This window comes from Podarcis tiliguerta (genome assembly GCF_965153285.1).
Source record: "Podarcis tiliguerta genome assembly, chromosome: 14".
NCBI lineage: Eukaryota > Metazoa > Chordata > Lepidosauria > Squamata > Lacertidae > Podarcis > Podarcis tiliguerta.
In genome coordinates this window covers 31,823,587-31,850,806 of record NC_139547.1, presented here as the reverse complement: position 1 = coordinate 31,850,806, position 27,220 = coordinate 31,823,587, and the positions used below count along the sequence as shown (strand labels likewise).

General features: G+C 44.8%; 1 protein-coding gene across 4 annotated transcripts in view; it reads left to right on the top strand.

Moving 5' to 3' along the window:
• Positions 1–27,220, top strand: part of LMF1 (lipase maturation factor 1) — a 152,538-nt gene that overhangs the window by 21,967 nt on the left and 103,351 nt on the right. For 3 of the 4 annotated variants that reach the window (XR_014505038.1, XM_083414121.1, XM_083414122.1), the window contains exon 4: positions 21,350–21,498. Coding sequence is in view for 3 of the 4 variants with exons in the window: in XM_083414121.1 (XP_083270247.1) it covers positions 21,350–21,498 (149 nt within the window). In the remaining variant the exon portion in view is untranslated. Of the gene's footprint in view, positions 1–7,869; positions 7,925–21,349; positions 21,499–27,220 lie in introns of those variants that run through there. The other variant, XM_083414123.1, reaches the window with a different exon arrangement.

Below are 27,220 nucleotides of genomic sequence, written 5' to 3'. Positions count from 1 at the left end.
TCTGAAATTTTGGGGACTTGAAGGAAAAACTCCAGCAGAAAGCAGTGACTTACTGGGTATATAAGAAAGAAGGCGTTCTCTTAAGCAACTTGACCCTAAGATGTACAGGGCCAGTAACAGATTGGCAACCAGGGCAAAACCCACAACAAGTTCTGTGCTGTTGGTAGTTTGACCCCACAATAAATTTTATGCAGTGGCAACAATGCACTTGGCAGTTTACAGGAAAAAAATCCTTCATCAACCTGCTACCTTCCAGATATTTTGGACTACAACTCCCATCAGCCTTAGCCCCTACCTAAAACATCTGGAGGGCAAAGTGTTAGCAATCTCTATAATAAGCTCTCTCTCTCTCTCTCTCTCTCTCTCTCTCTCTCCCCTCCCCCACCTCACACACGCTTGTTCAGCCCTGAAGAAAATATAATATAAAATCTAGATGGAGTGAGGGGCGACACAAACAGGAAGAAGCAAGGCGCCCACTATCTCTGATTTCCCTGGGGGTGGAAGGAAGACATTTTTGATTCAACAATCTTTTCCAGCTGGATTAAGAGGTCTCTTAGCAGTTCGTTTTGTATTGCTTTTAAACCTATCATCAGGTTGCTTTTGGTACTGCTTTTGAAACTATCTTAGCTGTTTTTATGGTCTGGCCTTGAGACATTAGGCATTTCATAAATATTATTGTTATTGTTATTCATATAAAGTAATGAGAATCTTAAAAACGTTTCTCGGAGTTGCTTCTGCTCTCTCTTGATTCAGGGTCCTGTTTGTTTCTTAGCCTGGAAAGGATTTTGTGTTTGTGTGTCGATAACTTTTTTTTATTTGTAGAAACGGGACAATTGGGCTGTTGATTATTCCTGTTGTCCGCGTACGACTGGGGTAAAAAACCCGTTTCCCCTTCTGCCTTATTAAATCTATTTTTCAAGCTGTCACTTAGCTGGCCTTTAGCGACAGAGTCGGATGTTTATATGGCCCTGGACGCTGCAGTGCTTGTTTCCAATTGTGCGAGCACCTTGCCCCAGCCGTTGTGAATTAAATGCTCCTCACGACCTCTTGCCCTCCCTGCTCTTAAATTCATGCTTTAAAAACAGCTTAATGAGGGGTTTACTGGCCCAATTGAAAGTTTTTATTAAAACCTATTAGTGTGCTAGAGTAGCCCGCATGAAGGAAGCAATTAGCCCGGAGCGACTCTTAACTCTCTTTCTCTCCTGGCCTACAGCTATGCCAGGTTTTCCGCTAAACTGTTTCCAGATTCAGCCTTAACCCGAAACGCTGCCATTTTTTTTCGGTATGAGATTCATACCCTCTGGCTTAATTTATAGCTTTGTTTCCTTTGCTCTCCCTAACCTTAGTTCACAATGACATTTTGGGTTTTAATTTAATTATAAGGGGCAATAAGAGGCTGTTCCTCATTATCTTGGTCTGTCTTGTTGCTGTGCGTTAATGCAAACTTGCATATGAACACCCTTCCCAAAATAAAAATAAAAATTGGCTGGCATGTTTTTAAACCTCTGCCTCCAAATCAGGCAGAAGCTGCTATTCCCTACCCCGGATCTTATGTCTCACTTTCCCCTTCCACAAATAATGTACTCTAAGTGGCTTATAAGTATAAAAGCAAAATGTAAAAACAACTGTTAAAACACAAAATTATCAAACAAAGAACAGGGGCAAAAGCCTTATCCCTCCCCTCATCAGCAGTCAAGTTAACAATTAGCCACAGATCAAAAGCATGTTTTAAGCCTTACAGGCAGAAACTTAAGAAACTGACACAGGCAATTTTGGGACACATTTTTTATTTATTTACCCTAAACTGCCTCCTAATGTATCTTGGGGTCATCGAATATCCCCAACGAAGGCATCTGTGTTGTGTCAGGAGAAGAACATTTAAATCTGATTCCTGGTTCAGCTTTTGTTTGGGGAAAACCACATGGGGCATTCCACCCCCCCCCCCAATAATACCTAAACAGGAATTTAAAAAATGTACATAGGCAATTGGGGTGGGTGCATTTTCCTCTCCCAGGCCAAATTCGAATGTATCTTGGGCTGTTAAATTCCCCCCCAAAAGCCATGTCAGCATCAGGGCACTTACCTGCTTTCTTTGGTTCAGTGTTGTGTAAACCAGACACGTGGTTTTTAGTAAATTGGGTAAAATATTATCGTATAACAATATTTAATTATTTATTTTTAGACCACCTTTCATTAAGCCCACAGTGCAACTTGCTATCACCTTCTCAGTATAGTTCAAGCATTATGATGAAGATTGTAATAATGGAAATAAATAATAGTAGAGATGTTGGTATAAAATTATCATAAGCATCATCACTAATGGAGGCAGTGTGGCATAGTGGTTAGGGAGTTGGAGTAAAACCTAGGAGACCAGGGTTCAAATCCCCACTCAGCCACGAAGCACCCTGGGTGACCTTGGGCCAGTCTCTCCCTCTTAGGGTTACATGAGAACCATTAACATCACCTTGAGGTCCTTGGAAGAAAAAGTGGTATATAAATAACTTGCAGTCCTCCAGATATTTTTTGGACTCCAGTTCCTACCAGCCCCAGCCAGCATGGTTAGGACTGACGGAAGTTGTAGCTTAGCCACACCTGATGATTCCCCACCCTTGCATTATGCACCATTCTTCAAAAGTGCAACGTGCCTATTATTGAGCAGCTGAGCAGGAAAAGCGTTTTTCTGAACTTGTAGTCACAGGGGATTGTGGGAAAGGACAGGGAAAAATAATTAAACCAATTAACTCTCCCAGGCGACAGAGGGCCTTCAAGTTCTTGCTAGCTGCAATCTGCACGTATCCGCAGCTAAGTAACTATACATAATTACAAAGTTTGGAAATGGCAGGAATGAGTTTAATTTACGTTACGCAGGACCCTTGTGCCACTAAGTCAGATTTGAAAAACTCTCAGCACAAACAAACACAAACTGCCCTGCCAATCTCCTTGGAGCTCAAGGAGACCAGAATTCAAAGCAAACAGTGTTTAGTGGGAAGGGAAAGCAAACAGATTTTGGATCTGTTTCCTTGCTCCCCGCCCCCATCCAAAACCATGTGTGCGATTAGCCGGAACTGATAACTTGTCCGGAAACAAATAATGACGAAATGTTGAGGCAGATCTGTCTGGAAGGCATTGGAACCCACTTATCGCTGCTTATAATGTCTCAGATATGAAATGGTTATGTTTTACAAAGGGGGGAAAATCTTTTAAATCAAAACCTCAAAATTATATCCAAAGTGTTCCTAATTAGTCTGCAGACAGACTGCTGCTTACAGCCACAGGCTGTCCGTTAAATGCAAAGGACGGTCAGATCCTCAAATGGGCAAATTTGTAACCATGAGGTTGGTCACTTGTCCCGTGGCTGCCTGACAGGGGAGCAAATTGCACTCAGAAGCAACATATCTCAAAAGTCATTGCCGCTTTCCCCTCTCAGCTGCCTCCATTTGCATCTGCTTTTTGCAGTGCTGTGCTTTGCCCCTTGAAATCGTTTGCATAATTGCTGCAATCACACCTGCTACTTTGCAATAATAGTTTTAATGGTAGGTTTTGCTCTCAGTATATACCCCCCTTTTTTTTACCTGAGCATGTGTGCCTATCTAGCAAGATGAAGCTCAAATATGATCTCTCACAATACAGGAGAGCCTTCTCAAAAACAGTCGGTGCAGGTTCTTGTTACCTGTGCTGAACTCCAGCACTCTTGAACCAAATGATGCATGTATGGCTGTTGTTTTGGCAGCTCTGAGGTGGGCCATAGCTCATTGGTAGAGTACAGGCGTTACGTGTCAAAAGTATCCCTGGCAGATCAGGGAAGAAATAATGGGAAAGGTGTCTACCTGAAACCCAGGCCATTCCCATTCAGTGTGACGTAAGCTGTAACGTACAGAACGCAGGAAGCTGCATTGTACTGAGTCAGAGTGTTGATCCAGCTAGCTCAGTTAGGCCATTGATCCATCTAGCTCAGTATTATATCTGCACCAGCATTGGCGCTCTTGGGTTGCCAGGGATTGAACATGGGACCTTCTCATTGCAAAGCAGATGCTCTGCCACTGAGCCCCTTCCCTTCCCTTCCCTTCCCTTCCCTTCCCTTCCCTTCCCTTCCCTTCCCTTCCCTTCCGTGTAGCCTCTTCAGTAGAGATACGTTATTTTTCTACCGTGGACAGCACCCTTGTTTTGAATTTATAATTCCCTCCCTAAGGCCAAATGGCTGGTGCCACCACCACACACTTCCCACTTGTCCCAGCATTTTATAATTTTTAGTCCCCTGGGAAGAGGGATTGATTTGATAAACCACCCTCGGAATTATAGCTCTGTGAGGGGAATAGGGGTCTCTTAGTAACTATTGGCATCCTCAGCAAACTATAGTTCCCAGCATTATTTGGGGAAAAGCCAAGACCATTTAAAGTGGTATCATAGTGGGCAATGTAGAGCTTTTGCCCTTTCTGCCATGTCTGTCAAGCTCCCTGTCTGGGCTATTCATTGCAAATAGAATGTCAAATTAGACCCTTCATCTGATATTCAGCAGCAAATCTTAAGTTCTTGACATTACTTAGACAACACACGCACACACACACTCACTTCATGCTGTAAATCTTCAAGCTACCTCTAGGTTTTTCATCATCATAATAGAGTTGTTAATATTGTTTTAATTATATTAATTACCTTTTTACAGTTACCTTGTACACAATATGTTTTCCCCTTTTTGTATTTAATCTGTGTTCTAATTTGTGTGTCAGTTTGGGAAAAGTAATAATAATAATAATAATAATAATAATAATAATAATAATAATAGCAACTTTGGCAAACTCGTATTAAAAGACATAGCAAGGAGTATGCATATATCTCTTTTTATTATAATATTTATTGAATTTTTCATTATGTATTATTACAGTACTTTTGTATTTTTTCACCTTGGTATTTGCTCAGAAGAGTGTGCATATATCTCATTTATTATTATTATTTTAAAGACTAGGAATTATAATTTATTGTTTCATTCACTCTTCCATATGTTAAATATTTGGAGTAATATTGATGCTCGAGAGCCTCTGTTGCTAGGTCCAATTTCCGCTGAAGGAAGCACTTCCATATTTATTTAAAACCAGTAAAGCCATTCAAGGTCATTATTTGGGTTGTTTTCCTCCGGACGGACCGGTGACACCTGTATGGTTTTAAGCAATGGAAGCCATCTGTGAGGAGGAAGTTGGGTTGCCATGGTGACCAAGTACTAACATGTACTGTGACAAAAGCTGAATGAACTCCAGGGTCATTCAAGTGGGTGTGAAGGTCAGGCCTCCTCATTCCGTCCACTGTGAAATGAGATTTTGAGAAGAAATGTTTATACGGGCTACGTATAACACTGCCTCTCATTTTCTGTTTCCGAAAACAAGGGTGATTTCTCAAACTCTTCCTCCTCCTCCTTCTCAGGCCTCAAGTGATTCAAATATTGGTTTCTGGACCCAATCTAAGGCAGCTGTGATGAAATTTAAAGCCCTATGTGACTTTAGGCCCCAAATATAGGAACATATGAAGAGCCCTGCTGGATCAGGCCAGTGGCCCATCTAGTCACAGCGGCCATTCGGATATCCCTGTGGGACTCCCACCAGCACAACTGCCTTATGATTCCCAGCAACAGGCATTTTGAGGCATAATGCCTCTGACAGTGGAGGATATACATAGCCATCATGGTTAGTAGCCATTGGTAGCCTTTTCCTTCATGAATTTCTATGAAAGCCTTTTAAAACCATCAAACATGGTGGCCATCACTACTGCCTTTTGCCTGTCTTGAATCTTCCAGCATTTGGCTTCGTTGGATGGCCCAGTTGGCTTCTAGTGTTGCAAGAGAAAAGCAAAGGCTTCACTGTCAGCTTTCTCCACACCATACATCATTTTATACACTGTCTTGTGCCTTCTGTTCCTCACCTTTTCTTTAAACTGAAAAGCCCCCAATATTTTAACCTTTCCGCATAGGAAAGCTGAAAGGACATCTCCCCATGTATTCACTTGCCTGTTCCTTGACTGCTGCTGGGAAGCCCTGTTAGTAGTACCTGTGCCTAGCAAGGTCCATGGTGAAGGGAGGTTAGGTTTTTGTTGGCAGGTGAAGGGACAACTTCTTTTGTCCAGGCCTGTGGAGGGATAAGATACAGGGAAAGCTGCCTTATACCGAGTCAAAGCATTGCTCCATCTGGCTCAGTACTGGTCTACACGGGCTGAAGGAGCTAAGCAAGCGCGCCTGCGTTCTTTTCCATGGAAACAGCTCGCCACGCCGAGTTTAAATTGCTGCGCGGGGACTGACTGACTGAGTGGCGAGGCTTCCAGTTGGCTGCAGAAGCTTCCTGTAGCCAATCGGACGCCTCGCCGCCTGCTCAGTCATTGCCCGTGCGCTGAAGTAAACCTGGCGTGGTGTTTTGGCTGGCGGGCCGGATTTATAAGGCTGGCGGGCCATATCCGGCCTGCTGGCCTTAGTTTGAGGACCCCTGGTCTACAATGACTGGCAGTGGCTTATCAGCATTTCAGGCATATTTTCCTAGTCCTAACTGGAGGTGCTGGGTATTGAACCAGGGACCTTCTGAATGCAAAGCCTCTACCTTTGAGTCACAGCACTTCTCCTTTTGTTAGGATGGGTTTTGCAAGCTGTTTGATCATCGTTCTTCCCCCCCTCCATCATCACCACCCTCAATTTTTTCCCTTGGTCTTCCGGCCTTCTGTTCTCTTTATTCCCTGAGGTTAAAACATGTGGGCGTTGAGGTCCTATGAGTAATTTTGATCATGGCTGGGATCTTTTTTTTCCAAGCAGCAAAAGGGAAAAAAGCACACGCTGAAGCAAGCAGAATAACAGTTCATGGCTGATTTTAAAATCTTTTTGCAGCTCTTGGGAATCAGGGAGATAGGCTAAGCAGAAGCTCACCTTTTTGTTCCTTGGCAAGGAGCTGGGAGCAGGGCAGGCAGAGTTGCTCTAATTTTTTATTCCCCCCCCCCCCCAGATTTTGGAGAAAGGAATGTTCTTTGACCAAAGCAGCCAACCCCTCATGTAAAACTGTAACAAGGTAAAGGACGTCTGGACAGTTAAGTCCAGTGAAAGGGGACTATGGGGTGTGGCACTCATCTCACTTTTCAGGCTGAGGGAGCCAGCGTTTGTCCACAGACAGTTTTCCAGGTCACGTGGCCAGCATGACTAAACCGCTATTGGCGCATGGAGGACCATGACAAGTGCCAGAGCACATGGAAACACCATTTACCTTCCCGCTGCAGCAGTACCTATTGATCTACTTGCACTGGCATGCTTTCGAGCTGCTAGGTTGGCAGGAGCTGGGCCAGAGCAACAGGAGCTCACTTCGTCACATGGATTTGAACTGCCAGCCTTCCGATCGGCAACCCCAAGAGGTTCAGTGGTTTAGACCACTGGTGTCACTTTACCCCTCATGTAGCAACATGCTCAGCCTGGGGAAGGACTGTAGCTCTGTGGTAGAGCATTTGTTTCCCATGCACAGTGCTTCTGGTTCAATCCTTGGCATCTCCAGGGATGGTGAGGTCTGTCCCCAGTCTGAAATCCTGGAGAGCTGTTGCCAGTCAGTGTAGACAAGTACTGAGCTTGTTGGACCAATGATCTGACTTGGTAGAAGGCAGCTTCCTAGGTATGCAGAGCCTTTCCGTGTTTAGCAAAGTTCCACCAGATACTCTTCTCATGGGGAAGTACAAGTCCCCCCTTTCACAGAAGATTAACTACTCATGCAAAGTTGGAAGTCTCTGCTTTGGTTATTTTAATTTACATTCTCTTTTGTCACTCAGACTCAGCCAACGGCAGTTTCCCCCTGAGTAGATCCATTCTGGTGCCATGGAAATGACATAGAGCAAGTTTGGTGGCTAGATATCTTCAGATATCTAAAGAGCTGTCACATGGAAGATGGAGCAAGCTTATTTTCTGCTGCTCCAAAGGGTAAGATCCAAACCAGTGGATTGAAATGACAAGAAAGGAGCTTGAGCCTAAACGTTAGGGAGAACATTCTGATGATAGTAAGAGCAGTCTGACCATGGAATCGGAAGGTGGTGGACCTGCCTTCACTGGAAGTTTTAAAAAAGAAGTGGGGTGGATATCTGTCAGGGATTATTTCGTTGTGATTCCTGCATTGCAGAAGTTGGACCGGATGATTCTCAGGATCCCTTTCAACTCTACAATTCCATGATTCTGTGATTCTATGAACTACAACTCCCATCAGCCCCAGCCAGCATGACTAGATGGCCTATGAAGAAATGCTGCAGCTTTGGGGACTGTTTTTACTTTAGTTTAGAGAAAACTGTATAATTTTACAGGAGTATATAAAATTATGTGTGGCAAGGAGAAATGTTTCCCCTCTCTCTCATAACACCAGAACCCGCAGACATCGAATGAAGCTGAATGTTGGAAGATTCAGGAAAGACAAAAAGAAAATCATTTGTCACGTAGCACATAGTTAAATTATAGGACTTGCTGCTATGGGAGGCCACCAACTTGCATGGTTTTAAAAGAGGATTGGACAAATTCATGGAGGATAAGGGTATCAATGGCTGCTAGCTGCAGTGACTATGCTCTTCCTCTATGTTCGTAGGCAATAAATGTTTCTGAATAGAAGCCACAGGATGGGTGAGTGCTCTTGTGTTCCGGTCCTGCTTGTCAGTTTCCCACAGGCATCTGGTTGGCCACTGTGAGAATAGGACACTGGACTAGATGGGCCATTGGCCTGATCCAGCAAGCGCTTCTTATGTTCTTACTCAGTTCAGCAACATCTGTAGGGCTACAGGTTCTACACAGTTATCAGTTGCACATTTATCATCCATATGTATTTTCCCGAACTGGGATTATGCGTCTTGCAATTTCTGCCACAAAAGCCATCATGTCTAGGACCCATCCTTAACTCCCCCCCCCTTACACATTTTGGATGCTTTACACAAATGATCACTTGTATTCATTATCCTGTCCCCGTTACAATTTCATGCAATCTGTGCGTACCTCCCGTTATGAAATTCACCAGAAAACGTCATTATCTGGTGCTGGCTTACATAATCAACTTCAAAGAGATCGGCGTGGGCAAGATAATTGGAAAGTGGAGCTCTTTCATGGTGTAATTATTCATCCCGAACTTTGCATGGCTTTCAGATTTGCTAATAATGAATGTTGGCTTCCTGCATCCCTCCCCCCAACCCCCGAGGGGCTTTGTGGTTCTTCTGCAGAGCCAACCAAAAAAAAACCCCCCCACTCCGTAGCTTTATATAGGTACATAATACGTATGGAATAATTTATATATAGCAGAAATTGCTAAGACCAGGCAGAGAGGATAGCTTGTGTATATACTCTTGATTCTGGTGGCAAGAGAGTGGGATGCTGCGATCCATAAAACATCTGGAATTATTTACGGATCAGAATAAAGTATGTGAATTGGAACGTTTTGCATGAATGTGCTGAAAGCGGGTGTGGTTTTGTGTTGCATTTGTGTGTAGGGCACCTGGGGTGCACGGCTGGGGAGCAAGTCGACCTCTGTTGCCCAGGCTTTGGTTAGCTTCCATCTAAGAAAGCATCACTATCATTACAGAATTAATGCTGGCATTCCTCTCAGAGCTCTTGTGAGGATGGGGGAAGAAAAAAGATTCCCAAGTGGCCGTTGGACATTAAATACTTATTTCCTGACATTTACACCCCAACATTTCTCCTTCATGGAACCCAAGGGCAACATATGTGTGATCCCTAGGTGGCCACCTATCCATGCTTTGACCAGACCCAGACCTCCTTCAGACCAAGAGGGTGAGAAGGGGGCATCAGAAACAGACAAGGAAGGAAGTGGCAGAGAGAAAGGTCTGCTCTGCCCACTGCCAGCATGCGGCCCCCAACAGATTGCCTTCAATAGAATGTGGCCCTCGAGAGTGCAAAGGTTTCCCCAAAACTTTTGATCTGGGTTTTGTAGGGAGCAGTCAGACCACAGTTTCCCAGTATAAGCATCACAAGAAGCTCTTCTTTAGCAAACAGGAAGTATTTGGGGAAGGCTACACAGGAGCTTGGTGGGATGTGGGTGGCGCTGTGGGTTAAACCACAGAGCCTAGGACTTGCTGATCAAAAGGCTGGCGGTTCGAATCCCCACGACGGGGTGAGCTCCCATTGCTTGGTCCCTGCTCCTGCCCACCTAGCAGTTCAAAAGCAAGTCAAAGTGCAAGTAGATAAATAGGTACCACTCCGGCGGGAAGGTAAACGGCATTTCCGTGCGCTGCTCTGGTTCGCCAGAAGCGGCTTAGTCCTGCTGGCCACATGACCCGGAAGCTGTACGCCAGCTCCCTCGGCCAATAAAGCGAGATGAGCGCCGCAACCCCAGAGTCGGTCACGACTGGACCTAATGGACAGGGGTCCCTTTACCTTACACAGGAGCTTACTTCACATGTGCATAAGCAAACTATAGTTTGTTGGACTGGCAGCATTGCATTTGAACCTGGCCATGGAATCCTGGATCCTGGGAAGTCTCCCACTAACTACCAATGACAGGCCAATATTCCAAGGGGCTCCGGGATGTGTAGCCCATCACTGACTGACTGCCCCATTGCACTGGGGCTTCAGAGAACCTCCTGCACTTCACTGTGCATATCAAAATTATTTCAAATGCCTTAAGATGGATCTAATTAAATGTGATAACACAGTGATCTCTCAGAATGACATCCACCTACGGAACTGGAAACAGGACATCCATTAACTTTTAAGCATAAAAAAAAAAAGAATTAAAATCTTCCCCACTGATTTCTCTGTCACTTGCAGCTTTGCTCCAAAACGACGAGGGGAAGGGAGGATGGGTGGAGGGGGTGGAGGGGTAGAAGAGAGCTAATTTATTGCTGCATTAACTTAGATATCGCCTTCCTGTCACCTAAGTAGTTTCTAATGACTACCCTGGAGAGTAATTGGGAGCTTTTAAAAGTTTTGTGCTAAATTCTTTCTGTTTCCCCCTGTGCCACATATACTTTTTTTCCCTTTTTTTAAAAAAAGACCCTGAAGTTGTTGATAATGTTTTTCAACTCCTGGATGCTTCTGAAAAAGGGGTGGGGGTGAGTTAAGCCTTTACAGAAGTCTGCCTTTGGACAGGGTCTTTCTTCTGTCACCCTCCCTCCTGTAAATTTATAGCACCCTGATTTCTCCTTCTACCCTGAGATCATTGCCCAGCACAAGAACTTAGGAAGCTGCCTTATATAGAATCAGACCATTGGCCCATATAGCTTGGTATTGTCTACACTAACTGGCAGCAGCTCTCCATGGTTTTTTGCAGGGAGGCTTTCCTACTCTCACTTGGAGATGACGAGGATTGAACCTGGGACCTTCTGAATGCAAAGCAGGTGCTCTACCACAAACTACAGTCCTTCCCCTAAATATAAAGTGAGATTCCAGTCCTCATGGTTCTGAATAGCTGGCTTATACAAGTAGGATGTTAGGAAGGTGTCTTATACAGTGTCAGACCACTGGTCCATCTAATTGGTGATGACTCTCTAGGTTACAGACCAGAAGCCAGTACAATGCTAAGCAGAAGCAATATTAAAATGAATTGCTTAATTGGGACTCCCCTATAAAGAAAGGTTGCAATGACTTGTTTTTTGTGCCTGCACTTAAATAAAAGCTGAAAATTCTGGGGAGGGGTCTAGGGTATCCCCTCATGCCAGAGGGAACCCTAGAAACACTGGCTTGAAGCTGACACCATAACCCAAAAGTGTTAGCTTTTTAAGCCTCTGGGCATGTGAGAGGATATATTTGGTGATGCTTGACTGAGGTCTGAACAACTTGATGAGTGACCTTTTTAAAAAGCCCTCTTCTATGAATCTGGTGATGTGGAGTAGAGGAAAGAAGTGGAGGAACTGTTTTTTTGGGGGGTGGGGTGGGGCTGAGATGCTTGTGGGGCTGAGAAGAGTAACTTTAGAAGGCTGTGGTGCCAATGAATTTGGAGCTTAGATTGAGAGACTCTTAACCACTCTCTCCGCTGGGAAATTTCTCTTTAGGTGTTGCGGTGAAATGGTCCCCTGACCACCTTCAACTCTTCAGCTATTTCCTTGTCAAGTGGACTTGATGGATGGGCCTTTTGATTCTCAAGTTTTCTTCTTTCATAAACGAAGTCGCGCCATAAAACGGAATGACCCTACGTCCCATTACGATTTGCGGCTCCCTTCAGAATTACGGGTGGTTTCCTCCCCCCCCCTTTTTAAATGGAAGCTTTTCTTGCCGTTCCTTTTCTGTTTGTGGAACGGTTGGAGAAAGGTTTCTCTTGACTGGGATCCCTGTACTATCTTCCGTAGGCTTGACCTCGAAAGCAAACCGGGCTTATAACTTGTTCAAGGGTTTGCTTAAAAAAATATGGTTGGGGGGGGGGAGAGAGGGCTGAGTTTTGTGGCGCCGTGAAGGTGTGATGAATTTATTGTGGCGTGACGTCTGCTAGACTATTGAAGAAGTAGAAGAGGAGGCAGAAAGAGATATTCAGTGCTTTAAAAATAAATAACAATGTTCAGAAAGGTGTATTTGTCTGCATAAACAGCAAGACTCTTGTTTTAATGAACGCTGAAAGGGAGTGTGTTTTTCTGAGCATCCTAATCTTTAACAGACATACTAAGCAACTAAATCTACAGTGGATATAGATATCATCATGTGGGGAGGGGGCTTTTCATAAGCAGTGTTTACTGCAACCAAGTGAAGATGCCCCGGTGCCAGGATGGTGCATGACGCCTCCGTCATCTGGACGCGCATGTCTGGGAATCCTTGGATCATGCCTCTTTCCACACATTAGCAACACATCTTTTAGAATTCTATCCATGACATTTTATCTGCACAATCAGTACAATCAGTAAAATTTCAGCAACCAAAAAATCGTATTGAAAAATATGACTTTTGAGCCATCTGGCTCCAAATGGCAACTAGACATTCTATTTTGGTGACTGTAACCCTGGTTTCAAGGGACGCGGGTGGCGCTGTGGGTAAAAGCCTCAGCGCCTAGGGCTTGCCAATCGAAAGGTCGGTGGTTCGAATCCCCACGGCGGGGTGCGCTCCCGTTGTTTTGTCCCAGCCCCTGCCAACCTAGCAGTTCGAAAGCACTCCCGGGTGCAAGTAGATAAATAGGGACCGCTTACTAGCGGGAAGGTAAACGGCGTTTCCGTGTGCGGCTCTGGCTCACCAGAGCAGCGATGTCACGCTGGCCACGTGACCCGGAAGTGTCTGCGGACAGCGCTGGCCCCTGGCCTCTTGAGTGAGATGGGCGCACAACCCTAGAGTCTGGCAAGACTGGCCCGTACGGGCAGGAGTACCTTTACCTTTACCTTTAACCCTGGTTTCAGGAGCCATTTGGTGACTAGCTTATATATCGGAGTTTCTTACACTGAGCGGGAAGCGATGTACAAATTTAATATAGCCAAAACTAAACCTCAATTCATCCTTAGGAATATAAAAGGTGGTTTCTAGTTCACATTCCAAAGCTTTGTTTTTTATTTTTCATTCCTTTAATGAAGCTACTTGTACCAGTCTGTAAAATTATTTTTCTGCTGCCAGCTTGCTTGCTTTATTTGTTTATTTATTTTACAACAGAGAAATGTGAATAATATTTATAAGATTATGATAGATCAAACACATCACACAATTGTACATTGTCCTGGTAATTTTTTATTGCAGAACATAAGGAACATTACCCATTCCCCCATAAATCTGTGTTGTGTGTGCTTTCCCCCCAAAACTGTGCAATGCTTTACAAGCTTGCTTGGGAGTATTGTCCCATTATGTTCAGTGGGGCATACTCCATAGTAAGTGTGCATGTCTTAAATTTCTGTGTGTGAATGTGTGTGTGTGGACTGAATAGCTTTCCGTTTGCAATGCATTCTATATTGGTAATGCGGATTCTTTCATGCGTTCTGCAGAATGTTTCCCAAATTACACCCTGGGGGCTAATGACCCGCCAGGGGAGACAGTAGATGGGCAGTCGATTTGTCCAATTTCACACAAGTCTCCCACCTCATCTTGGTCAACAACTGCATGGTCTTTAATGAAGCATCCTCACGAATGTGTAGCCAGAGAGAGATTTTCCAGCCAACAGATGTTGGTCGTTAAACATTGGTTTATATGGTTGATTTCTGGAAGATTTCTCGAAGTGTGTGAAGGGTGACAGATTAAGTTTAATGCATGTGATCTTGACCGAAAAGCATTAGCGTTTGTGGCATTCTCCAGCATTTTCCAAGAAGATACTTTCTTTAAAAAAGAAAGAAAGAAAATTGGCTTATTTTTCTGCACCCAGTTAGGCGCACGTACCGTACATTCTGAACACGTGTGAGGCGAGTGCAGCCGTTGAAATCCGTGCCATTTTTTATTTTATTCCATCTTAAATTGCATCCATTCCCTCCGCCTAGATAACAGTAGCGCTCATTGTCCTGCCCTTGCAGCTGCTGAAATTTGACGAGACCCAACCAAAAGAAAACGGGAGCAGGTGGGTCAACAATGCGACCCTTTCGTTCCCAGAAGTATCAGTATGCAGAGAGGGCCGCTGGGCAGTGGGGCGGGAGTGGCTGGGTGAGGGCACAGCGGAGCCCAGAAGGGGTATCCTTAACGGGGAAAAAAATTATGTGTGATTGTGGTTTCCCTTTATAAAAGCTCCCCAAATGTCACAGAATCGTACGTGGGACTTCTATTGCCAATATGCTCTGTCAAGATGGCGGAGTGTTCATTTTCATTGCTGGTGGCTGACTGCTCTGTTTTCCTTCTGTTGGCTCCCAGCTGATATTTAGATCAATATATTGAGGTATGATACTTTTGGGAGGTTTGTTTTAATGCTTAGAAGTGTGTGTGTGTGTGTGTGTGTGTGTGTGTGTTTGTGTTTTGAAGCTGCCTCATATTGGGTCAGAACATTGGCTTATCTAACTCAGTAGTGCCACTGGAGACCTTCTGCATGCAAAGTGTGTACTGTGCCTCTGAACTATGACCGTTCTCCCGTGTTTGCTTGCAAATTCCTAGCAAGGTGTGATGCCATATCTCCCAGCTTCATGTGCAGACCTCGGGCCTGCTTGATTCATTGGGGAAAAGTCTGGGTCTGGTGATGGGTGCTTGCGCTACTTCAGCAGGGTTCAGGAGGGGAAATCTGTTTCCCACTGGCTTCTGTAAGGTAATCTCACTATTGAATTAGGAAAATGGAATCCTCACCGGTTATATTGAAGTTGGGTTTTCCATTTATTATTGTGAAAGATAGATTTCTGTTTTCCTTAGGCTAATGGCTGTGAAAGGAGGTGAGACAAATTTGTGGGGAAGAAGAGGACTATTAGAGTGATACCCAAATCTGTAAAAATACTGCCCAGTTAGCAATAGCCATTGTTGACCAAAGGCTGAAAGAGCAGCAAAATATGACCAGCTGAAGGACAGAGACACACAAACTCATTTATAACTGGCTGGTGCTGTTTTATTGATTATACGAATAAGGAAAACAATCCTGAATTTTCACAGACATCCAGACATTTTTTGTTTGTTCTGGGTTAAATCATATTCTACACTTCAGACTGCAGACTGTGTATTCCTATGGTGTATTTTCACAGTATACCTTGAGAATTTTTTGTTAAGGGGGCATTAATTTTTTTAAATCAATAAAATTATTAAAAATAAAATACATTTTCCAAACTGGGGGCTGCCCAGTCCGTTGAATATTTTGAAACGATGGTTCTCTCTGGCCTCACTGACCATTAAACACTGTTGATCACTGTCTCAGCTGTTGCTGGTGTCAGTGGGTAACTTAAGAATTTATTTTGTGTTTTTTTAACAGCTGGGGGAGCTCTGTTTACTCCAGGCTGGCTCATCAATAAGATTCTCTTCACCCCTCCTTCCAAGCCCTTTCCAGCTGCATGATGGAATTATCCACCTCAATAAATAAATCCTGGCACATTTTAAAACGAGATTGGGATGTTGGAACCATCCCCAGAAGATGGCAGTGCCAGGAATTCAGCTCTGGAAGAAGCCTGGCAGGTGCACCAGGAGGGGTGGGGGAGATCAGCCTTCGAGGCCAAAAAGCCCCCAATAAATTTCCATGCAGAGAATTCCAGGCCATTAGGCATTCTGGTACATTGGGTGAAATTCTAAGCTGTACTCCCCCCTTTTCCCTTACTGTGTTTGGGGTCCCTTCCTCACCTGCCTGATATAGTAATAGTGATAAAATGCCTAAGGGTGTGTGTTGTGCCAGGTACAAATTAAAATCTAGTGGGTGAGCCCCTGCCAGCAGCTGGGATCCAAGAAAAAGGAAGGGGAAGCGAAGGAGCCTGCTGTGTGGTCTTGTGGTTTTGGAGGCTCCATTGAGGTCTCCCCGCCCCCAGTTGACACAGACACACATTTCAGAATTGCACCTATTGGGCCCCCATCTGCAGTATGAAGAGCGGTTCACAAGTACTTGATGGGAAAGCCATTTGGAGGCACTCCTCATTTTTCACATCGGAACAGAGGCCTGCTCTTCCGTGCGTCTTACGCTGGTGCTTTTGGTGACTCTCAGGGCTGCTGCAAATCCTCTTCCAGGTGGTATTCAAACAGGGTTGTTCTTCTGTGATGCTGAATGCAGTATGACCTGGCTGCAGAAAAAGGCTAATGAAGTTTTAGTGGGTGTTACTAGGACGAGAGTTTCCAAGTCACAAGACTTGGTTCTTCCATTTGTTCCATGCTGGTTGGATCTTCTCTGATGTACTGTGTCCTGTTCTGGGCACTGCACTTTAAGAAGGATATATGTCAGCTTTTGAGAACCCAGTACCTGCCAGGTGTTTTAAATTAAAACTCACATGAGCACCTGCCAGTATGGGGCTTCAGTGCAATAGCACTCCAGAGCTTAGGGTGTGGATACAAGCAGCCAGACAGCTCAAAAGTGAGTAGAGGAAAACTCTGGTTGAATGCAATCGAACACTGGTGAGGGCTCATCATCAAGCCTACTTTGTGGCAGTGAAGGCAGCAAAGAACACATACGGCCTCCATTGTATCCTCATTGTGTCATCTGACAGAGCTTTTCTGGGTTGTGTGGGGCCTCAGAGTCTGGCCCGAAGGTGGCAGAACTGATGGTAGCTCACTGTGAGTTGTTTACAAAGTGTTTTGAGGATTAAACTGCTTGTATCCACTGGCATCTTGACTCCTCTCTTACATCAGACGAATCTCAAGGGGTGTCCAGAGCACTGTCTGGTCCTGTAGTGTTGGTTGAGGCTTGAGGATATGGACAAGATGCCTGGATTGGCCAGGATGACCACATACGCTCCTCTTGGCTCATCAAAATTAGAAAGGGGATAACTAGCTGGGCCAAGGAGATGATTAATGCCCCCTTGTGGGACGGGGTTGAAAGAGGCAATGGTAAAACCACTCTTCAAGAAGACCTCCCTACATTTGGAAAATCAAAGTAACTACTGGCCAGTTGTCAGTCTCTCCCTCTTGGGCAAGGTTCTTGGGCAGGTGGCCGTGAACCAGATCCATGTGCTCTTGGAGGAATCTGATTTTCTAGATGTATTTCAGTTGTAGCTTTGGGCTGTTTTTGGCACAGAAACTGCTTTGGTTACCCTGTATGATGGCCTCTGTTGGGAGAGAGACAGGGTAAATTTGTCCCTGTTAATTCTCCTCAACCTCTCAGTGGCCTTCAATACCATCGACCATGGTATACTTCTGGAGCAGCTGTTGGAGCTAGGGGTGGGTGGCATTGCTTGGAGGTGGTTCTGGTCCTAATTGGATGGTTGTTTCTAGAAAGTGATACTTGGGGAGTATTCTTCGGCCCCACAGAGCCTTCAGTGTGGGGTTCCCCAAGGTTCGTTTATATCCCTCATGAAACTGGGTTATCCAGAGTTTTGGAGTACGTTGTCATCAATGTGCTGATAACACACTGCTCCTTTACATCCGAGGGCCTGTTAGCAACCTTCCGAGGGCCGCATACCAGTTGCAGGTGGGGCCAGGTGAAACAGTTGGCTGTTCCCTTTACACTATAGACTAATGTCCAGCCACACACAGCAGCTTCTGATTACACAGAATCAATAGTTCTCCATCCAAGCAAACAAGAGGCATGATTTCAGTCCAGCCAGGCAAGAGCCCCTTAAGAGTGTGCAGAGCAGGGCCCGTGAAGGACCTGGCCTGGGCAGAGTCCAAAAGAGCCAGATAAAGAGACCTGACATTTGGCCAGAGACTCCCCACCTGTGACTTCCTCTTAATACAGATGTGTGTTTAGCACAGACAAAAGGGAGTGTGGTGGTTGGAGCTAGGGCAGCTGAGAAGAAAATGAATGGGGCAATGGTGCTGGGTGATGTGGGTGGGGGAGAGAGAATGAGGTAGGGGGCTGATGTGGCCTGCAGGATCCCTGTTGAAGAATTGGGGTGGGGGCATAATGCACTGTCGGGTGGTAATCCAGTGGACCCAGTTGTTTTTTCTGGAATAGGGTTGTGATAATTAGCATGTGAAAGCCCTGATAACACTGGGCTTCTTGTTCGGGCTGAATCAAGTGAGATATACTACCCTTCGGGTGCCAGTTCAGAGCCCATAACTGCTATTTGTGGCCGCCATCAGGAACAATTAACCTTTCAAGCTCTGCCGTCTCCCCTTGCCTTTCTGATGCAGCTGCTTTTGCAACTGCAGATCTGCGTTCTGCTCCACAAAAAGTGCTGGCTTTGGCAGTGAGTGTTATCTCCTAGAAACCACAGGATGTGTGCAGAGAAAATGAGAATCCCCCCCCCCTTTTTATAATCAAAGCTCAATCATGAAGGGGAAAACAGTCATTAAGTTTTAATTGAAGGGAATTGTTGGGTCTACAGTTAGCAGAACAAAAAGGCTGTTCCATTCATGGTTATTTTTTGCTTTCCTTCAATATTCAGAAAATAGTCTTGCTCATCATGAGATCAAGATCTGCACATTTTCAGTTATTCAACAGCCCTTTAATTATGCGATGCCGTGATTCCCAAAACACAGCAGCAGGCACCCTAATGTGTTTTGAGAGACCTGCTTGCATGTCCCGTAATTCATAAATAAAAGCTTCTGTGAGCTTCAGTCCCTTCCCACCAGGAGGCTGCCTGCTGCATCTCTGTATGATTCATTGCTCTGCCCTGGCCACCTTTATAACAGCAGTGATACCTGTATCAGAAGCAACCTGGTTCATTCGTTCACTCTTCCCTGTGCCAAGTTTCCTCTTGCAACTCTGGATGAATTCCTTTTCTGTGCTTGCCCTAATGTATTTGGGAGACCCAGTCAGTGGGCTCTGAGGACAGGCAATAGGTTTACTTTTGAGAAGGGGGGATATATATGTGAATCATTCTTCCAGTTTCAATTCAGAATGTTTCTCTCTCTCTGCTGTCAGGAATTTAGGAAACACTGACCTAAGTATAGGTGAAGGATACTCAGCAGAGTTTGTGAGCTAAAATTGTCTCCAGCGTGTGTAAATTGGGAAGGTTCTTGTTTATGGAATAATCTTGCTTCAGCAAGGGTGTACTTATTTCTCCCATTATATATTTGCCTAAGGCGGCCCTTCAAGTTCCAAACAACAGTAAGATTAATATTTTAACCAACAGGAGGGTTAATATTTTTGTACAAGTTCTAAGCAACTGTAGAATTAATATTAAAACCAGCAGTAGAATTAATACGTCAAAAATTCACTTTTTTGGAATGTGTACATACAAATAAGGACAAACCTTATTCATATATGGATTGCTATTTATATACCTTTTCTACTGATATATATATGTATGTTGTTCATTTAATTAGTGGAATTCATTTAACTGATACATAGCAATTGGGTTGTTTATTATTTCTGTCACATTTACTTTACTGAGATGTATGTCTTTTTGTTCAACCTGTGACTTAGTTGTTTTGCTCACGCTGAAATAGTAACAGGGCAGACCCTCTTATTTTGTCTTTTAATATATATTTTATTGAATTTTAAACAAGTACAGAGCAACAGAGAACAAAGAACTCCCACTAATAACTAATCAGAGTGAAGGCCCTTCTATAAAAGTCTTTTTTCATCAGTGTAAACTCTTTTATGTCCCCTCCCTCCTTTTCTTAATAATCATTTGGATATTTTATGTTGTGTGTGTTTTGCTGGAGCTGGAAGGGAAATAAAATGCAAATATTGTAACTTGGTATGACATGGGATGGAATTCTACCTCTCTAACACATTTGATAAGCAGGGGACTTTGGTGGGTGACTGGAAAGAATATCCCAGGGCAAGACTATCCCAGTGGCTGGGGAAACTCATCCAGATGGGCGGGGTATAAATAATAATTTATTATTATTAATTATTATTATATTACTCTACGTCAGTGGTTCCCAAAGTGGCTGGTACCACCCCTTGGGTGGCAATGAGATTACTTAAGGCAGCCTTTCTCAACCTGTGGGTCCCCAGATGTTGTTGAACTACAACTCCCATCACCCCTAGCTAGCAAGGTCAGAGCTCAGGGATGATGGGAGTTGTAGTCCAACAACATCTGGGGACCCACAGGTTGAGAACCTCTGACCTAAGGGATGCTATGATTCCAATGGGATCAGCAGGGGGGTGCTAGAGCTGTGGTTGACAATCAGAGAAGCTTGTGCCACTGGATCAAACTCATCAGTGTGGTGGAATTAATTAAACTAAATAGTTTTAATTGGTTTTTGAATAAAGGTGCAATTAATTGTTGTTTTGAACTGTATTGTGTTATTATCTTCCTTAGTGGGTTGTGCAAACCTTTATTCTGAATAATGTTTTTTATAGAGTAGGGGTCACTGGAGATGAATCTATGGGACCAAGCAGGCGAAAGTTTTTGGGAACCATTGACTCAGGTCATCTGGGGAAATTCTGCTGCTCACAGCATGCCCCACATGCCGATCGTAGGGTAGTGACCCAAAAATGGACATTTTCTGCTGTTGCCTAACCCTTTCCTCTTCCATATGTGAAGCAGCCGCTATCAGTTGCTTTAGGTGTCTCCCGAAGGCTCTGTTTTTTTGCCCAGGCTTTTCCTGTCCTATAAGATTGGACCCTGTTTTATCTGCTTAGATTTCCCAAATTTTTGCTTCATCTGTAACTACTGTTTTATTGGTATTATTTTGCGTTTTTTGTTTTAATGATATGTTGTTTGTTTTTCAAACTATTTGAAAGAGATGTTTGAAATATTAAGTGGTTTGTAAATGCTTCTAAATAAATGAATGTATCTCATGATAGGAGATAAAAAGTAGCCTTTCATGTTTTTGCTGAAGCAGGCTACCTCTTTGGAATCTACATAACTTGGGAGGTATTTCCTTCCACTTATGCCCAAACATTGCGATCTCTCGGCTTAACAGAGACCATCACCCTGCTGACAATAAAGCTGCATGTTGCAGGTGAACTGCCGCTTAGCTCTCCAGCAAACTAGTGTGTAACTCCCATTATTTCTCCTCTAGGATGGGAATCTCAGCTTCTGGAGACAGGTTTTTTAGGAATATTCCTCTGCCCTCTCTGGACACTTTCCCAGTTGCCCAGACGCACCCCACCTTCCCGCATAGTCATCTGGGGCTATCGATGGCTTATCTTCAGAATCATGCTTGGAGCAGTAAGTGAATTTCCCCCACATCTTATATTTGTTTAATTTTGCATTTGTTTGCTCCAAGTATACATTGGACTTGTAAGTTGACAGTTTCCTGGGGAGTCCTTGTTGGGAGCAAGAATTTCCTCTATGTGGCCAGGGGGGCATTTTCCCCCCTCCCTACATGACTCGGCTGGAAAACAGCATTGCAAAATTTGGAGAAGTGAGAATTTCAAGAGATCACTGTGCTTCAGTTCACATATTGTTTCAGATGGTGTAAAATAACTTGGTTCGCCTTTTAAGTAGAAACTGAATCAAATCTCCCCTGCTCCCTCCTCCCGTTCCTACTTGAATCTAACAAATCTTTGGGTATAGTCTCAAGTGTGAACTGAGGGCTGTGGGAGAGGTTTTTATTTGAATCTCTCCTAACTAAATGCTAATTGAAGTGCTTGATTAACATGAGATCTCACCTCAGGCTTCAGCTATTAACCAGGGCTGTGCGTTGGTAGGTGATTACTGCCTGCTTTCCATTATAAGTGGAGCTGAAATTTAAAAAATCACTTTGGGAAGACAGTAATTCCTTCGCATTTTTCAAAGTTTAAGAACACTGTCATGCAAAGGGCCTAGGTCTCAAGATCTGTGTGATGTTCCACTATAGCTGAAATTTTTTGTACCTTCCATTTACCCCAGTAGAATAAATGACCACCTTTCTTATCACTTTTTCTTACAGCTTTAGGCTGCCCGGTGGGGCTACAGGTTTTCATCACACTAGGCAGTTAAGGGGTTAAAGATTTTCTGTCCTGCAATACTGGATTGATAATGGGAATCTCAAGGAGCCTCTCAGCTTTCTGTGATTCCCTCTTGCATTTAGTCTCTCCAACTAAAAAAAAAACGAGACGGGGAAATAACCCCCCTCCCCTTCAGAGCTGTCCATCTCCCAGTACCTTTCCTCCTGGAGAAGGGGAGGGGGCTTGATCCAGTAAGCTCCTCCCCTTGCCCCTGCCATGACACCACCAGCATCATCCCAAGAGGTTCCATGGTCTGCAAAACCCATCAAGACTCCCCTCCCTGCTTTCTGCTTCCAGCATCAAGGGACCCCTCAAGCATGAGACAAAACTGCACCTGCTACATTCAGCCAAGGTTTAATCATCTAACATTATTTTTGAAGGTAGGGGCGGGGAAGCAACAGCCCTGACTGCTTTTTGAGAAATTGCTCTCAAGGCAACAAACAAACAAATTGGCCAGTTCCGGTTTGCTTGCAAAAACCGGTCTCTGCCCAAAACAATGTGGTGGGTTTTTTGTGTGTCTACGGAGCTAACATCAAATTGAAATCCTGCAGCCTCACAAGCCAAATTTGTTGGCGAGAAATGCCAGTGTGTGCATATTGGCCTGTATGTATATATGTATGTATGTGTGTCGTAAGGTGGTTCAAGAGAGCCCTCATTCATGGGGAAATGGCCATGGCTCTGTGGTTAGAGCATCTGCTTTGCATGTAGAAGGTCCCAGGTTCAATCCCTGGCATCTCCATGTAGAGCTGGGAGAGATTCCCAGTCTGCAGCCCTGTAGAGCTGATGACACTCAGTGCAGACAATATGGAACTAGTTGGATCAGTGGTCCAACTTGGTGGAAGGCAGCTTCCTTTGTAACTCCCAGCTGGGGAAACCTCTGGTCCAAAGGTACCCAAATTCTCTTGGGCCACTGCCCCCTTGGTTCAATAAGCTCATCCCCAGTGACCCTCTGCCCTATAAACACTATACACACACGCACACACGCACACACTATAAACCAGAACACTGGTTTGCAGAACCCACTAAAGAAGATAATTATACGATAGAATTCAAAACAGTAACGATTAACTGCACATCTATTCACAATCCAGTTAATACTATTCCGTTTAATGAATTCAACAAAACTGTTGAACTTGATCCAGTGATACTAGCTTGTTGAAGTCTGAGAGTTATTTGCACCTCCTCTTGCCTCTGAGCACTTCTCAGCAAGGTAATCCCACTCCCCTCCTCTGGGGGTGGTACTGCCCACATTGGGAACCAAAGCCCCTCCTTGACTGCAGCGCCTGGTTTCAGTAGTCATTGCCCCTCCCCCCCCCCCACTTTCCAGCCTGTCTCCCAGCTGCCAGGACTAGGAATGCGCTATGGGATCATAGAGTCATAGAACTGTAGAGTTGGAAGGGACCCTGTGGATCATCTAGTCCAGCCCCCTGCAATGCAGGAATATGCAGCTGTCCCATACAGGGATCGAACCAGAAGCATTTTGCCATTCTCTTTAAAAAACAAAAAACAACCTGTTACTCTCAATAGTAAATCCTGCACATTTCCAGTGTTGTTGTGGAAACCAGGAATTCATTTAGCCCATTCACATACAGTGGTACCTCGGGTTACAGACGCTTCAGGTTACATACGCTTCAGGTTACAGACTCCGCTAACCCAGAAATAGTACCTCAGGTTAAGAACTTCACTTCAGGCTGAGAACAGAAATTGCGCAGTAGCAGCAGGAGGCCCCATTCCCTAAAGTTGTACCTCAGATTAAGAACAGTTTCAGGTTAAGAAAGGGCCTCCAGAACGAATTAAGTTCTTAACCCGAGGTACCACTGTATTTATTTATTTTTTATGTATTTATTGCATTTTTGTCCCACCGTTTCCTCAAAGGGGCTAGGCTCAGGGTTGATTTTGGGCCAGTAGCTGCCTCCCAGTTCAGTTTAACAGAGTGGTATAAGAGTCACTCTCTTGTGAACATTGGGAATTTTAGCTGCATGAGGGGAATAGGGGCCTCCTAGCAACTCTTAACAAACTACCGTTCTCAAAATGGTTTGAGATCCAGTGCAGCATGGCGGTTAGAGGGCTGGACCTGCGGGGCCAGAGTTCGAATACCGACTGAGCCATGAAGCTCGCCGTGTGACCTTGGGCCAGTCATTCTTGGTCTAACCTACCTCGCAAGATTAAATTGGCAGGAGGGGAGAACTTTGTATGCCACCTTGAGCTCCTTAGATGAAAGCAGATAGGATATAAATGTAATAACACACACACACACACACACACACACACACACACACACACACACACTGCTGGAGTTGTATGTGCATGTGCCATGCAACCAGAAACACACCCTGGTGGGTGTGTGGCAGTACCGGCAGCCCCTTCTCTGTCTGTGTTTAACTGCCGCCCATTCCTCAGCTGCAGGCAGCATTGCAACAGGTGCACATGTGTGGTCCGGGAGGAAATGCTGGTTTCACGCGTTAAGCTTGTGCTGTGCTGTGGGCTGTCAGCCTTGTTATCCTAGTCCAGAAGGGATCGTACACATAACTTGGGGCATAGCGCTGCCTGAGGTGCCATCAATCACTGATCCACGCCAGCCTGGATTAAAATCCCCTCTCCCTTTAATGACCTTTCCATCTTCCCCCCCTCAGATGCCTGCTACTTATATATCAACAAGTGAGACATAAAAAGCTGCTCTTGGGGCTTCATCTGTTTCACCGAGAACTCGCTCGGAAGACACCTGGAGAGTTATGGCTCTCCGGATAACCGAAAGCTCAGATCTTTTAAGGACAGGGAGAGACACTCTGTGAATTGTACATATTCCCAGATTCATAGCTGAATGTCTTAGGCAGCTGCAGCCCAACAGTACTTGGTTAAAATAAATGCACAGAATTCCCTTCTTGCAGGTGTTACGAATCTTCAGTGATTCTTCATATTTATCCTACACGTGTGTGTGTGTGTGTGTGTGTGTGTGTGTGTGTGGTGCAGTGCAGGCAGGCAGGTTATGTAAAGTTAAAACGGTCCCAGGAGCAAGAGGGCTTTCGGGAAGAATGGGGCAGCTGTTGAACTCATGGCCAAATCCACACCAGTTCTTCTCTAGGTTACTGGAAGCTGCCTCAGAGATGAATTGTCGTGCTAGGTCAGGCTAGTAAGGTCCAACGAGCCTTGTAGTCTGTTCCAGCCAGGATGAAAAGCTCTTGGTGCAGGGAATGAAGGAAACAGCCTCTTTCCTGCTACAGTGGTACCTTCGGTTAAGTATTTAATTCATTTCGGAGGTCCGTTCTTAACCTGAAACTGTTCTTAACCTGAAGCACCACTTTAGCTAATGGGGCCTCCTGCTGCTGCCGCGCCGCTGGAGCACGATTTCTATTCTCATCCTGAAGCAAAGTTCTTAACCTGAAGCACTATTTCTGGGTTAGCGGAGTCTGTAACCTGAAGCGTATATAACCTGAAGCGTATGTAACCCGAGGTACCACTGTAGTCTCTTAACTGCGTTTCACCCTTACTCTTCCATCATCCTTGGAAGGCAAGCAAAAAAACTGTTTTCGAAAAGCCCACAATATGATTTTATAACATGTGGACCCTGCAGCAGAATGGTGCAGACAGGTGCAGAATGGTGCTCCTGCTTAGGTGTCAGTTGGCTGTGTCTTCTTTCAGGAAACTTTGTTCCATTTCACCCTCCCTGGTTTTCCATTCTGCCCCCCCCCCCCGCCCCGACGCTGATCATTCTCTGGCTGCTGAGAATGCCCTGTCCTTACTGAACTGTCACTCCCTTCATTTAGAGTCCATCTCCTCGCCATCTTTTGTGTTTCTGCAAAGCTTCCGGTCCCCCCACCTCAATGACTTCCTCTTGTGGGTCATTTTGTGTACAGAAGGATCTATGCTAAGAATGTGAGTTCACTCTTACTATATTTGCTTGTTTATCTTTCATTTCATTTTATCCTCCCCTTTCTTCCAAAGGCAGACCCATGGCCTCTATCCCAGAGGACTCCAAGATTGTGGCCACCTTCAGAATGTTGAGAAGGTTTCATGTAAGCCACTGATAGCCTTCTCATCATTCATGAATTTGTCCAATCCGCTTTTAAAGCCAGCTAAGTTGGTGGCCATCGCTGCTTACTGTGGGAACAAGTTCAACAGTTTAACTATGTACTGTGTACTGTTTTTCTTGTCCTGAATCTTTCAACATGCAGGTTCATTGGATGCCCATGAATTCTGGGTGAAACTCAAGAAAACTTTCACAGGCACTGTTGGATATATTGGTGGAAAACTGCTCTGTGGTTGCAGCCTGTGGACAGATCCTGTGAACGCTATTCCACAATTGTTGTTTAGTCGTTTAATCGTGTCCAACTCTTCGTGACCCCATGGACCAGAGCATGCCAGGCACTTCTGTCTTCCACTGCCTACCGCAGTTCGGTCAAACTCATGCTGGTAGCTTCGAGAACACTGTCCAACCATCTCGTCCTCTGTCGTCCCCTTCTCCTTGTGCCCTCCATCTTTCCCAACATCAGGGTCTTTTCCAGGGAGTCTTCTCTTCTCATGAGGTGGCCAAAGTATTGGAGCCTCAGCTTCACGATCTGTCCTTCCAGTGAGCACTCCGGGCTGATTTCCTTCAGAATGGAGAGGCTTGATCTTCTTGCAGTCCATGGGACTCTCAAGAGCCTCCTCCAGCACCGTAATTCAAAAGCATCAATTCTTTGGCGATCAGCCTTCTTTCTGGTCCAGCTCTCACTTCCATACATCGCTACTGGGAAAACCATAGCTTTTACTATATGGACCTTTGTTGGAAAGGTGATGTCTCTACTTTTTAAGATGCTGTCTAGGTTTGTCATTGCTTTTCTCCCAAGAAGCATGCGTCTATTCCACAAAGTTAAACTTTAAAATATAACATTATTCCCCTACCCCTTTGTTACTTTTTTGGGTTTTCCATTCTTTTGTGCAGCTTCGCAAAAGCACTTACTGGAAAAGGTGGAAATCTGATT